Below are 15327 nucleotides of genomic sequence, written 5' to 3'. Positions count from 1 at the left end.
GTTTCTTTCTCTCTCTCTCTTTCTGTTGGTCCTTGCTTTCTTGTTCAGCAACAATACCTGCCATGAAAATCACTGGCCTAGCCCATATGAGCCAGCTGACGCTCTACTATATTATACACTCAGAGCCACTCTTCCATCTAAGTGCCCATGTAAGCTGAGGGCAGTGCGAGCATGATGTATCGTTAGGGGGGTAAATGTGTTAAAATTAACACCTCCAGAGAACAAACCTCCACCAGCCACTCATTCCCATAAGAATGATTAATGATGCTGGTCATGTTATGAAAGGCGGGGAGACCGAGGAGGGAAGCTATCATGCTGCAGGCTGACAGGAAGGTTTCTCTTGACTGTGCACATTTTTGAATCTTATTCTTTCATACTAAATGACACAGCCCATTAAGAGGCTAATGCAGGCTGAGCATCGATAGCAACATTTCAGTACTAGTACAGATACGATGAGAGTTTCTGTACCAATGACAAATGGAGGGCTACATTCAGGGTTAGAAGCTTTTCAAAATGTTTTAAGTGTGATTCACAGGAAGCCATTTGAGAACTTTGCGTAAATAAATTACAACTTTCTTTATTCTTGGTAATTGAATCAATCCCTGTTAGGCGCGTTCACACCGGAGTACTTTTACCCGTACTTTTCCCGTTTAGTTCCGTTAGTGCCTGGAATTTTGCGTTCACACCAAAAAGAGAACTTAGTTCCGAGAACTTTTACCCCCATTTGTAGTGCCTGCTAGAGAGGTGGTACTATCCTGGGGAGAAAAAAGTACCAATTTCGATTGGCTGGGCGAATTGCAAACCACGCCCCGTAAAACTCTGAAAAGTTTTGTGAAGCCGCCATTGTATTTGCTGGCATTAGCATTATTAGCATTAGCCCCGCGCACCAACGGAGAGAGAATAAATATTAGCTGCTTTCACACCAAGTACTTTGCCGTACTTAGTGCCAGCACTTAGTACCCCCATGGAACTTAGTACAGATCGCGTTCACACAGGAATAAGTTCCCTGAGGGAAGATTACGCAAATGAAGCCGCTGACGTCACTTCTTCTTCTTCGGGTTTACTGGCAGGCCGCAAACCACTTCACGGCGTACACTGCCACCCGGAGTCCCCGGCCGGAAGTCCCCGGAGTTGGGGACTGGCTTCAGTAGAAGCTGCTGGGACTCCCAGCAGCTTCTACTGAAGCCTTCCGAGTAAATCGCCAGAACACCGACACCTCCTCATCAGTCCACCGCTCCCATGTTTTTTTTGTGTTGCCATAAGTTATTCTCTCTCTTTTCAGAGTTTTACGGGGCGTGGTTTGCAATTCGCCCAGCCAATCGAAATTGGTACTTTTTTCTCTCCAGGAAAGTACCACCTCTCTAGCAGGCATTACAAATGGGGGTAAAAGTTCTCGGAACTAAGTTCTCTTTTTGGTGTGAACGCAAAATTCCAGGCACTAACTGAACTAAACGGGAAAAGTACGGGTAAAAGTACTCTGGTGTGAACGCGCCTACAGTTATGGAAACATTTTGCTCTGTGACAAACATATATTCATGTTCGATAACCTTTTTAAATTATTCGTTTTTTAATGAGGGGTGAGTAAACAGGGTATTTAGAAAGAATATTAAAGAGCTTTTGGGACTAGTGTAGTGTCCGAGGTGTAAGGCCTTTAAAGATGCCTACTATAGCACCTGTATGTTCCTGGCCTCAAGATGTTGGACATGAGTTTGAGGGCTCAAGAGGTTTCTGAGTAGCCTTTACATCAACAAGCTTTAATAACATCTTTTTTAAAACGTGTGGATTAATATTTGCTAGGCCACGTTTCTGGTGTGACCTGGTCTTTGTGTTGTTAGTCAATTATAATCTAAAGAAGGTATAAATTAAAAGACACACCACCTCCTACAGTACATAGCTACACTTTCCTTGAACAGGTGATTGGACAATCTATGAAAATGAGGGGAAAGGACAATTGCAGGTAGACAACATTAACACATATACTGTAAGGAATCACAGCAGTCTGGAACATAGCAAGAAGTCGTGTGGTGTGGCGTCATGAACCCCTGCTGCAGTAGAACACATCCATGTATATTACTATAATTGGGACCTATATATAACAAATGTACACTTACCACTTTCTCCATCCATCTATAAAAACTGCATATGACATTAAATAGAAATCCCAAGCCACATTTTATTTAGCAAAAAATGTTTAATCTCTCCTTGATGCGTGTTTATTTACAAGTAGTAAATCTGCAAAACAGGAAATAACAGAATATTTACACAATGAATGTTAACCTGCAAACTTGTGACAGTCGCTTCAAGTCAGAAACTCTAAAAATGTATCAGAGTTATTGTAGTATTAAAATTCCTTTGCCAGCTCAGTCTGAAATTCATTTGCCTTGTGTTTCCTTGAATTTTATGTAACTTCCATCAATAAAAAAAAAGGAAAACCACTGAATTCTCCAGTATCGGAAGAAAGCCTGAAAATAAAACTGAAAACAGAATGGTGCCAGGACTTGCATTTGATTCAACTATGTTTTTTTTTTTTGTGGGAAGGCAAAAGTATGACCAAGCATGTCTTTAGAGCTGAGAATTAAACATGAGATACATGAGTATGTGCTGGCTCATACTGAAGCCATTTGTTAATTTTGACAGAAAAACAGCATAATACCCAGTAACTCTGTCAAACTGCAGTCGTCATGTTGTACTGTGGACAAGTTTTAAGTCACCCGATGCCTCCTCCTGACACTCTAAAACTGACATGCTGTATACCACCTCCACAACACTAAATACGAGCCAATTATCACACCAAACTGTGCAAAATGAAGGATAAAGAATGGTGACTGGTAAGTTTCTCTCACACTTTGTTTAAAAAGGCAAGTAGCCATGCAAACGATAAACTAGCCAACTCCCGCAGCACTCATTTAATCAACCAAATTACAACCAAAATACGACACAAATGAACCATGAACCTGAGAATGATTTGAGAATGTTCAAGTGTCCTGAAAATAAAGCCTGATGCAACCAGACACAGACTTTACTCTGTGTTGTTTTGCAGGTAGCAGGTGGATGTATCCCTACTGTACATAGTGCTCATACTGATAAAGCACTGCTGTTTACAGCACTACAGAGCTCTTGTGATGCAATCTACTGTAAGAGCATCAAATGTACGACTGCAGCAAAACCTCAGCTGTATACTGAACAAGAAAAAAAGCATGTTTTTTAAATGTTTGTTTGAGGTTTTGCAGTACTCTCTTCAATATTCATGATTTTCACAGATATTATGTAATGAGTCTAGCCACCATTATCAACTGAACAACTAAAATGGGCAGAGTGGTCCCTCAAGATATATTTGGTAGGTATAGAGTGAACTATTGAGTCCCTACAGGTATCCAGTTGAATTAGGCTCATATGTAGCTGCAGCAGTAGAAAGCAATGTCACATCTAAGACATGTAAACAAAATGGTGCGGTTGACATTAATCTGGGAGCTGTGCTCACTTTTCGTGGATATGAGAGATTTTTTTCAAAGACCTGGCGTAAAAATAGAAAGGGACAGCATTTATGATCAGCACAAAATGACAGCCCTAATGTTTGATAGAAAAACAAGGTACAAGAGTTAAAGCAGCAAGTCACATTTCTATCACAAAGACACAGATGCTCATCTGATGCAACAATTTCATTTTGATCCTTAAGATCAGGGAAATAAACCTTGAGTTCGGTCAAGTACTTCAATGTCAGGCAAACCAAAGCAAAAATGTTGTCTTCTGTGTACCGTAAAATGTTCAATTTACATGTTCAAAATAAAAAGACGAAAAAAACAACCTGATTACGAAAAAATGCCAAACAGCTTCTGTTCATTATGAAAAAGTATACAATTTACAAATTAAAACAACAAAAACATTTTACAGACCACAGTTTGGTTTTTCGGCAAGCAGACAAAAAAATTAATAGTATTTCTCACCACCAAGTCAATAACCCTGACTTCAAAAAAAGAGAAACAGAGAAATGTTCTTAAGAGAGCAGTAATAAAAAAAGGGGCTTAAGCCACACATGGCAAAAGGCTAGTTCTGAAACAAGAGCTGCAGGCTAAGGGGAGGATTACTCAGCTTTGTGGAGCTAATGAACACCTTCGTATCTTCCTATACCCCCCATTATGGAAAAAAAGCCAAACCCCCCTGTCTCAAATTGATAGGTTAGAGGTGGAGAGAAACACTCGGTATATCTTTTCCATGTCCCTCTTTATGGGTATTAACATTGAGAAAAAAGCGTCTGAAAACAGCTCTCCACACTTTGTTTCACCACTGAGGGTCTGAGCTCTACCTGACCTCATTGTTGCTTCTGTAAAGACGTAAACAGCGTCTGAGAGCACCAAGACTTTGGCTTTGCTCTTACAGGACTATTGGATAATGCATGACCCTTCACGGGTGGGTTACATAAACTGTTGAATCCTCATGGTTAGATATGGTGGCTATGTGGTATTGGGGAAAATGGAAATATATCAGGTAGTGCAATGTAGCTACTTCATTATTCAGTTACTAAAACATGATCCACTCTACTGTCACTTCTTCCCCCTTAGAGAACCAGCTGTGGCGCTGGATACTAACGTGGCCATGATAAAGCAACAATCCTGTGAGTATATTTTTGGTTTTCTGAAACCAAACGATTGCACTGATTGAATGAAAAACAACAGCATATTCATGTTATCGCCACCGTGAACTGTCCTAACTCGAGAAGACAGACATCTCTGTGTCCTTTCCCGTCATTTTCAACAAGGATCTTTTGAAGGGTCATTACTCAAACAATTCATTTCAGTCACTAGGCATGTTCATATTTAAAATCATACGGTAGCACATTCCATCTAACAAAATGTCTTTGCACTAAACAACATTCAAAGAAAACATGGCACAGTACGACTTTTTTGTTTCTTTTTCGTTGTTTTTTTTTTGTCTACGTTGTTTTTTCTTTTGTACTTGAAATATCAAATCATGTTCTATTGTTCTTATTTTTATTCTGTTAGTTGGTTTAAAATGAGAAAAAAAACAACAAAAATGTTTTTCTCCCTATTCTTTCTTTAAAAAGGTAGCTGTATTTATATATAATATCTATATCGTCTTCCTTTGTAACGTTTCTGTAAATTGTGCAAATTCAGCAGTAATACAAGTGGCGAGAGATCAGAGAGTGGGCAGTTGATTACATCTATACAAAAAAGAAAAAGAGAACAATCTAACATCCTTTAAAACTGTGACACGTTGGAGTCACATGACCTAGAGAGCCTTTCTCCATTGGCTCATCACAGATTGGTCCATCCTGCGAATGGTGCCATAAATGGAGTTCCTTTCCGGGCTTTCATTGTTTCTTTCCTGACCATCGCTTCATCACGACAAAACTCCAGAAATCAAAATCAAGCAAACGACAAAACACCAACATCCACAATAATCAAATGCTGTCAGTTGACATGTTTCTCCATGTATGCGTGTGTGAAAACGTCTGGTGTCCCAGTCTCTCACACAGACACGAGCCCACACGCTGTATGGGGCTGCAGACAAACACACACATACACATGTAAGCGTACACAGGTCCGCCCATCTCTGCCGAACCCCCCCATTTTGCAGTATTCTGCGTCAGTCCTTTTGCAGTTCGTCTGTCGTATTGTTGGGGGTTGGAGTTTTGTTTGTTGTCTGGTTGAGAGGAGCGAGGGAGAGACACAGATGGAGAGGAGGAGTGAAGAGAAGGAGGAGATGGAGGTGCAAGATGGTCCCTCAGCTGCTCAGGGCCATTGTGTCGATGACCTGCTCCAGCTTGCTCCTCAGTCTCTGTCGCCTCGCCTGCTCGTCCTGCTCCAGAGCCGACAAGATCTGAGGACAGAGGGAGGAGGAGGTCAGTCAATGTCACAGTGAGACGCTTTTGCTTTCAAAATGTGGAGTGGGTTCCCCAAACAAGACTGAGAGAGGACACACCACCTTGCAATGTCAAATGGGTATATACTGTGAATATAAAGCTTGTATTCAAATAATGTCAAGCACTGGACCACTCTGCACAACACTTCTTCCATCTGTCCAACCATAAGCACCATTCGGGGGCTTTTTAAACACAACTTTAATGCTTTTTGTCACATTTATAAAAGAACATTTCAGTGTTTTTCCTAAAAAATGCTGGCTGTAGATTTTTGGCTAGCTAGAAGGCTTTTATTAAGAACAACTGAAAACAGTCCTTTGTTAAAGAATAAAAAATGAAAATTCCCAGGGATAAATGACCCTTGTTGAGATATAGAAAAAATACTGAATACATGACAACAATAATCTTAGCTTTTTCAGGAGTAACCTCCAGGTTAGCTGAAAACACTCAAAGCACTAACAAACCCTCACAAAAACTAAGTCTCAATATGCTAAATATCTGAGCTCTCACCTCATCCTTGTACTTGACAATGTAGGAGTAGATCTCGTTGAGGGCCGACATGCTGTTGAACTGGTTGGCGTGCAGGCGCGACTGCTCCGCCAGGTACGCACTCATGTCCTGGTCACTGATGACCGGCATCCTGGAGATGTCAGAGTAGTACCTGGAGAAAGAAAACACAGTTTAGAATGGACAAATCTGATTTAAAGCAGAATTTAGGACACACATTGAACAATTGTTGCCTTACCTCTCTACCCAGTTCTTATAGTTGGGGATGTCTTTAGCGTAGAGCAGCTTGTTAGAAGGCGAGTCCTTCCCTAGTTTATGCTCCGATGTTGAACAGGAGTCCATGAAGGTCTGAGCCACCACAGACAGGCAGGCGTCTGTGATGCTGTTCTTATGGATGTCAAAGACAAACTGGGGGTTTTTGATCACGTTCACCCAGAACCGCAGTGGAAGACTGGAAGAATTAAGAGAAAAGGTGGAAGGGGAGGGAGAAAAGTTGCACAGTTAGAAGGAGAGCAGCAAATAACCCTGCATGCAGACTCTTAGTGATGACATACCTGAGGCAAGAGAAAAAGTAACTGCACAATTTGCACCAATTCGTTGCATATTTGCTGGCTTACAGTCAAAAATATTTTCATACCACAGCAAGTTTTTCACAACACTAATGAGACACAAACTGGCTACCAAACCCTCCGAACAATGCACCAGTCACAGCACATGGACTCACCAGTTGCTCTTCCAAGTGTGCCGCACATCAGAGTCTGATATGGAGTGTTTGTCTGCCTGCTCGTCCAGGAAGTCAAACATGTACTTGATGGCGAGAGGCAGGGCGCTTCCTCGGTGCGCTGTGCTGAAGATGGTCTCGAACAGGTCATCCACAAACTTCTGGAGCGTACCCTGAGCAGAAGAACAAACAACGGCTTAGTAAGTTACAAAAGGATTGATCTGTTTGATTTAATGTTCAAATCCAGAGACATGTTGAACAATCTTAAAATAAACCAGCCCACAAAATGTCATTATGGTAACAATGTTGGATAAAATCTAGCAGCAATACCGGCATATGTGAGACAAAAAGGACAAAATAAAACGCTTTCTCGTGAATATTCCTGGTCTGGCTGGAGGCGATGTTTGAGAATGACAGTGCTTTGCTGTTAGTTCTCCAACTTTCTGAGAGTTTGGTGCTGAGTTTTCTTTACAGTGTTTAGGATGGGGCCCAATGTGAGTTCAGCCTAAAGCCTTTCTGCAATTTCTTTTTACCATATCACACAACTCAAATTCCTCTGAAGTTGAAACGATTTGATATTTCCCAAAAGCGTTCAGCGCATTATTTCCCATCTTCAACCTTTTGCAAACCCTATTTAAACCAGCAAGAAGAGGAATATGCAGTTTTGTCCTCCACAAATCAGCTTTCAAGAGCTGTGGGGGCTAATAAATAAGAATAAACTGCAGCACTCTAAGTTGTCTTCCCCTGGCTTGCATGTTAATCTTTCCCAATCGAGGATGCATTGATGCTGCTAACCTTGCACTTTTCTACCGGAAGTCAATACAATGGAAATCTAGTCTAATGAGTGCAAATTCCAGGAAGAACAAAGATTAGGTGGGCTGAATAATGCCATGCACTATGATAAGACTACTGCATGTTGTGCGCGTATGAAACAAAACAGATGGAGCTCCTGTGTATTCTGCACATAAGGCGAAGCAGTATTAACTTAAAGTAAGAGCTGTTAACTTTATGTTGAGCACACTAAATCTAAACACCTCTCCTGGTAAGCTTTCTTGAGTTGGTTCTAAAGTGCAGTTGAAGTTAATCATCTAAAAACTTTAATGGCAATAATGGATTCTGAAGGATTAAAAACCACCTAGGCATATTAATGAATGACTTTCTTAATGCTATTTTAATCTCATTCTTAAAAATATAATCAAGATATTAATATGGGCAAATGTAAAATATGTACAGCCTCAACTTGTTTGTAGGAAATGTGTGTAGTAGACCATAAACACACAATAACCTAACCAACCTGTTTCAAAACTTTCTGAAGACTCTTAATTGCTCTCAACAGCTCTGGTAAACATTGTACCAGCTTCAACAGTCCCAGAATATGAAATGGTCTCGGGGGTTGCAAAAGCTGTTCCACAAGACTTTAAAACAGTCACTCAACTGTGGTTAACAACACACTAAGGGAGGTTTCTCCAGGACATCACAAGCCTCCAAATAACCTTTCAGATCATCATCTGAACACACACGCTGCATTAAACCCTGAGCCGGTTCCACAGTGTGGTCTGGAGGACATGCAGGAATTTGATGAGTGATGATCTCGGGGTAAAAGCCCGGGCCTGAAAGCCCTGAGGCCACCAACAGAGGGCCCAGTAACAACGAACAAACAGCTCAATAGTCAAAGGTCAACCTCCTAATTAAGACACACACACTAATTCCTGTGCATATGTGTGTCTTTGTGCAAAAGGTTATGAAAAATGTTAATGAGCTCTGAGACCACCACCACACGAAAGGTCAGGGGTGGAGGCTGCTGGTGGAAGTGGGCTACATGGATTAAGGTGAGTATGTGTGTGTGTGTGTGTGTGTGTGTGTGTGTGTGTGTGTGTGTGTGTGTGTGTGTGTGTGTGTGTGTGTGTGTTTCTGGATACCTTTGTGGCCAGCAGTCTGGTCAGGTAGATCTCAGAGACCATCTTGCTCCCCCTGTCTCCTTCCCTCTGGTCTGAGTGGTCGTGGTTCTTCACCAGGTGCCACAGCTTGGTGCCGCTCTCCAGGTCGGGGGTGATCATCGGGGTCCGGGAGCGCAGGCTGTCTGGACTGCTGGCTGTCCTCAGCATGCTCTCTGGAGGGAGAGGACACAGAGAAGAGTTGAGTAAATGGGCCAAATAAAAGACACAAATCTGGTGTTTTCTTACAAATAATTGTATACATATTTTGCATCCAGGCATTAGGAGGTAAATATAGAAATTAAAGTTCAAAGTTCAAGGTTCTCTGACATAAAGCTCTTTTTGTAATATTGATTGGCATTGACAAATTATAGATAAGTCTTAAAAAAAAGTGCAATTTAAATGAACCTTCAGAAATCACAGGGAGACTCAGAGACAGTGCCTTCATTAATGCTTGCTGTTGCCTTGAACCTCTGGCTGAGACGTAAGGGTGTTTTGGATAAATATAACTTGATACAACACATAACAACTGATAGCTTGGTCTCTAGTTAGTAAAAGTACAATTCATTTGGTCTTAATCACTATTTCAACATAAAAAGTATCAATAAATTAAGCTACCTAGGTATAAAATACATGAATAAGAAGTCTGAAGTACCTACAGAGAGAATATCTGCATGAAGTTAAAACGATTCATAAAAGGTTACAGATCCTTCTACATGCACGTCACTCTTTCTTTCCAATATAAATGTGTCTGTCACTCTCCCTTCTCCCTTCTCCCTTCTCCCTCCTGCCTCCCTCCCTCCCTTTGTTGGACAGTGATCCCCTATTTTGTGACACGGAGCATTACGTTCTCAGTTTGAATGCTTGTCATTCTGGCGACAAAATAGGAAAGGATAGAGAGGTTCAAAATGTCAGGAGAGAATGTGAACCAGGAAAGCACCGAGTGAGGGTGATGGCTGTGTTAGTGAGTATGTGTGTGTGTGTGTGTCATGGGGGAAACACTCAGGAACAGAGTTACTGTACACCACAGACGGATTGAGAGGATAAAAGAGGGATGGAAAAAAGTAATGAAACTGAGGTCAACTAAATGGACTGTGTTTTTTTTGGCGTAAAAAATAATCACTATTAGACATAATCTAGAAATACAGTTTTTTGTCTTTTTCCAAAATGTCAACCAACAATTTATGTCATTTTAATACATTTTATTGCATGATTGTCATCCTCACAACCCATTATGCTGTCAGCATTGGACCTCACAGCTACACTGCTTCCTGCTGTGAGTAATGAAGCCTATACAGTATATGGTCTCAAATATACTCTGCCTGGCATTGGACAAAGCATTGGCTAAATCACATGTTTGAGTTTTAAAGGATCACCCAAAATGCAACAGGCTCCTTCACTTCACACATCCATGTTTCACACCTGTAGAGCCAATAATCTATCTGTGGTATAAGTACACCTCAGATCAGCATTGGTACCATTATACTTTGATCCTGCTCTCATGCATTCTGGGTGTGTACAGCCTATCACAAGGTGTGGAAAACGTATGTTGTTTTGTATGCTAATTTATATCGATTTATGTACATTTAATAACGTGGATCTATTCCTACACCATACACTATAGCATCTCCGAAACTGCATTTACGACTAACATCAGACAGAATTTGAAGGGATTGTCAGTAAGGAACTGGACAGCCAGGAAGTCACTATGCAGTGACACAAAGTAGTACTGCTGACAGCTGTCATGCGTCCGTCCTCTGTGGGGTGCATGATGGGAATTTACATGAAACTGTTTTATTGCAAAGATGGGCATTTTTGCTGAAAAGTTGCCTGGATAACCAAAATTGTAGTAGTACACTGTCAAATGTAATTAAATGTTTACATTAGATCTGGGTTATACTTTCTAAAAACTGTTTAAAGAAGGGTGAAACAAGTAGTTCAACAGTTCTTGAACTTAATCACTTAAACAGTTTTGAAAGAGATTTTATCATAGGGTTAGAATGTCAAAATAAATATTTTTTTTAATGTCTAAAGGCAATTTGCTTTTACTTTGGTCATGTTAGAAATGTATTTCCACACACACAACACACACACCACACACCACACACCACACACACACACCCACACCACACACCACAACACCCACACACACACCACACACACACACCACAACACACACACACACACACACCACACAACCCACACACCACACACACACACAACACACACACCACACACAACACACACACACCACACACACAACACACACACAACACACACACACAACACACAACACACACACACACACACCCACAGCAAACACACACACACACACACCACACACACACACACACACAACACACAACACCACACCACACACACCACACACACACACACAATCGTACCGTATCTGCTGAGGGACTTGGTGAATGTGGAGGAGTTGGAGATGTTGTAGGCTGAGTTCTGTTTAGGCACCAGGGCAATCACTGAGCCATCCGTCACCTGGAACAGGAAGTTCAAGATAAGTTAGGACTGCACAAAATATCAAGCAGCAAGATTACACAAACAGTCACTGTGCTACCTTTATTTACATCACTGCTAGTTTTAAGAGCACCGACAATTTCCCAAATTGGGATTAATAAACTACATCTTATCTTATCTTGATGTGTAATAGACATTTTTTTAAATGACTGATGTGAATAAATAACATTTACAACATTAAACATTCAAAAGGCTAAGATATACTTAAAAGAAAGACAACCATAACACCAACGGCAAATCAGTAATAATGCTCAAACAAATCAATGACGAGTTGTTGTTCCATCGAGACACTAAGAATCATGGGATTAATGTCGTGCGGGAGTACCTGGTAGTGAGCCAGGGTGTTGAGTCTCTTCCAGTCATTGTCGATCTTAGTGGTGACGTCCTCGTCCTGCAGGATGATGCGCGCCATCCTACCCTGCCGCCATTCTGTCACACAAAGAGGATGGAGGTAAGGTTGTGTAGTTTAAAATGAGGAAATACAGAGAGAAATGGGACATAGATGTCACGGATTCATTCATCAAAACTTTCCTAATCATAACAAAATGTGAAGTTACAGTGACTAAGTTAACTGTCTGACTAAATTAAAATGGGTGTAATGCTTAATTTCTCTGACTTTTGGCTGCTCACTTTAGTTTTTTTTTAACAGAATCACTTCTCTGTAGAGCCCCCCTCCTGCTTCAGAGAGCTCTAGAAATGATTCCCTCTTTACACCCTGTAGTACTGCACCTGTGGTTGGAGTGTGTGTGTGTGTTTTGTGTGTGTGAGTCTTGTGCAGTGTTCCCACTCCTTACCCAGATCCATGTCGGAGGCCTTTGGTCTCTGGGAGTACGGTGTTCCCTTGTACACGGCGTCCAGCAGCTTCTCCTTCACCTGCGTGATGGTGTCACAGTTCAGGCTCTTCACCGTCACCTCCGGAGCGTTCTCGTTCTCCGGGTTCACACAGTGCAGCGTCTGCAGGGCGGAGGGCAGAGGGTAAAGTTTCACATTAAGACGGAAGTCATCAGACTGGGAAGGTTGTTTATTGGGGGCGTGACCCTGCGATGATGTTTGCAAACCAGCACCTCATACAGCAGTTAAGAATCAATACTCAACTGGGTAACAGTTCACATACAGCTCTGTATTACTATTAAAAGGGTGTTTCATCTGAATTGATAGATACAATATGTTTTCTCAGTATTGATATTTGTGTCATGAGCCTCAAAGGATATTTTGTGGGGTTGTAGGTTACAAATGTTGCCAACAACAACAAAATTGTCCTTAGCAAGTATGACTTTCAAAGTTTCCTGGCTCCGTATAAATACAGGAGATGTACAGTATAAACTGTTCTATCCTCTGAAACCGAATGTGTCTTTGTGTCCACTAGTATGTGTTTGTGTACTGACCAAAGTCTTGTAGTCAATCTGCTGCCTGATGAGTTTGTCTTCGCTGAGGGAGTAGCGGGCCTCTCCTGTGATTGAGTCTATTGGTCCCTTTTCCATTTGCTGCTTCATGGCGCAGTACAGCATGAAGAGAGGCTCACCAGCACATTCCTGCAGAACCAGAGTGGAAAGGGAAAGTAGGAAGAGGGAGACAGGTAGAAGAGAACGGCAAGACGGCGATAGAGGGAAAAAAAGAAAAAGGAGAGAAAGACAGATTGTTAAAATGCAAACTACTAACTGTGCAAAAACTTTACAGAGAAAAAAGTACACAACAGCAAAAAGCGCACAGCTCTGCCGAGCAACTCTCCAATTATATTTCTAATCTTCCTTAAGCCAACCAGAGGCTGAGCAGTTAAGGACGAGGCCATGGCCTGTGTTGGCTAACGGCACGCTGTAAACCGACTCAAAACAACACACACACACACCATTTTCTCTTCTCACACACACACACACACTCCAGCATCTCCCCAGTGTCTCAGTAAAGAAAAAAAAAAAACACCTTTTTGTAAAAAATCTCTATTTGTGTGTGTGAGGGAGTGAGTGAGCAAGTACGGGAGAAATCAGAGAGAGTGAGAGTGTGAATGAGTGGCAATTGATGGAGGAGTTAATAGAAGGTTAACGACTGAGGGCTGAAAAACGCTTGGAGAAGCACTTTGGTGTGCGAGACGTGTCAACCCGGCAACGAGCTCTGGGAGGTTTTAGCCCCTGTCTCTCTCCCCCCACTCTCCTACTCTCTTTTACACTCGTTCTGCTGGCCTGACAACTCAGCGCTGCTTGCTTTTACAACTTCCTCTTTAAAGGATAATTCCAGTTATTTAGGCTTGGGTTTTATATTTATCGTTTCGGCTATCTTTCCATTTTGCACTCTCTGAGGAATGCAGCAGCATGTAACAGAGAAAAAAAAACAATAAGCACAATTTATTGAAATGAAAACAAAAGTGAACAATACTATCGGCACGCAAACCTACTCAAATTAGTGCAATTGGAACATTTTATCACATTTTGGAAGTGTTCTTTGAAGCTTCAACATGCTACTCCATGTGCTTCCTGCCGCCGGGCATGTTCATGCATCAACATGCCAGTCATCTTGGTGAGCCGTCAGATGAACTCTGTGGGATAATCTAGCCCTGTCTGCTTCCTGTGGAGACACACAGCACACAGCTGACCTGCTCTCTGTCGAACAGCATAGAGACCAGCTCTGTGCTGCTTCTCAGTCTTCTCTCTCCTTTCAGTGTGGAAAAGCTGATGCTCCATGTTTTGAAATGTCTCCTATTCACATTATTATGATGTATCATATTTATTAATTCAAGTATATGTACTATTACAATAAATGTTTACACAAACCCCTAAAACAGCCATGAATTGTACCTAAAGCAACACACAGAAATAGAGTTAGCCTGTGACCCCCCCCACTCTCTCAAACAAGACAGGACAAGTGAACCCTTAGAATGAGGGCATGGATTCAACCTTATTCCTGTTCCCTTTGGTAAGCTTTATCTATTTCCTTCCACTTTGAACAACTACTTGACCTTTACCCATCTCTAATCAAACCTGGCTGAACCTTGAAATGTTTCCAGGCCTTTCTCTTATGTGACCACTACAAAGTCAGGAGAAAGAGAGGCACTAGATCGCAGTGGTTAGATAAAAGCCAGGTTGGTTACCTTGCTGCTAGCTACAGCGGTCCTTGCCTCAGAAGTGCTTTTTTTTCAATCATTTTCAGTTTCCCCTTCCACTCTTCGTTCATGTTTTTCGATAAAAAAAAAAACGTTTTTACTTCCTCTCACCTATCTATAACCACTTCTGACCGTTTTCCCTCTACATCCTTCAGCCTTTTCCTATCCGTTCAGTTTTTAGTTTCCTCTAAAGTATAAAATATCCTCGATAATATCCCACTTCCCTGTCTCATAAACCCAAATCATTCTTGAGCCAAAACACATGCATGCACACGCAAAACAGACACACCAACACACACACAGATGCTAACTGGGACCCCCGGGGGCTTGGCTGGTTCGCTGTCCACCGGAATGCCTGTCCTGGCGGGGGTCTTAAGGCCCCGCTGCTAACTGATTAGCTGCAGCGATGTTTGCATTTAGTGAATGTGTGTGTGGAAACAAGAATTTAACACTGTTTAAGCCTCAATAAGTCTCCTTGATTCCATATCAGAGGGAGAAGAATTCAAAAAGGAGAAATAATTCACAGAAAGACAGACAGACAGACAGAGAAATAAGAGTATGCATTTGTGTAAGATCTTTGCCTTCCTCTTTTGCTAAGCCCCAAAGCTTTGAAAGGGGATACAAACACAAAGGCATGCATACAGGCACACAC

The 15327-nt window shown here is 41.6% G+C and overlaps 1 protein-coding gene across 3 annotated transcripts in view; it reads right to left on the bottom strand.

Annotated features, from left to right (window-relative positions):
• Positions 1–2171: 2171 nt before the first annotated feature.
• The window catches only part of plxna1b (plexin A1b), a 178216-nt gene continuing 165060 nt past the window's right edge, over positions 2172–15327 (bottom strand). For 2 of the 3 annotated variants that reach the window (XM_034134973.1, XM_034134974.1), the window contains exons 24-32: positions 12967–13113; positions 12376–12535; positions 11907–12010; positions 11446–11542; positions 9026–9216; positions 7110–7279; positions 6624–6836; positions 6389–6539; positions 5743–5838 (exon numbers count right to left, since the gene is read on the bottom strand). In XM_034134973.1, coding sequence (XP_033990864.1) covers positions 5743–5838; positions 6389–6539; positions 6624–6836; positions 7110–7279; positions 9026–9216; positions 11446–11542; positions 11907–12010; positions 12376–12535; positions 12967–13113 — 1329 coding nt within the window. Of the gene's footprint in view, positions 5839–6388; positions 6540–6623; positions 6837–7109; positions 7280–9025; positions 9217–11445; positions 11543–11906; positions 12011–12375; positions 12536–12966; positions 13114–15327 lie in introns of all 3 variants that reach the window. The other variant, XM_034134972.1, reaches the window with a different exon arrangement.

The sequence above is a fragment of the Trematomus bernacchii genome, unplaced genomic scaffold, assembly GCF_902827165.1.
Source record: "Trematomus bernacchii unplaced genomic scaffold, fTreBer1.1, whole genome shotgun sequence".
Taxonomy (NCBI): domain Eukaryota; kingdom Metazoa; phylum Chordata; class Actinopteri; order Perciformes; family Nototheniidae; genus Trematomus; species Trematomus bernacchii.
Note: the sequence above shows the minus strand (reverse complement) of the source record. Positions and strands in the feature narration are given on the sequence as shown.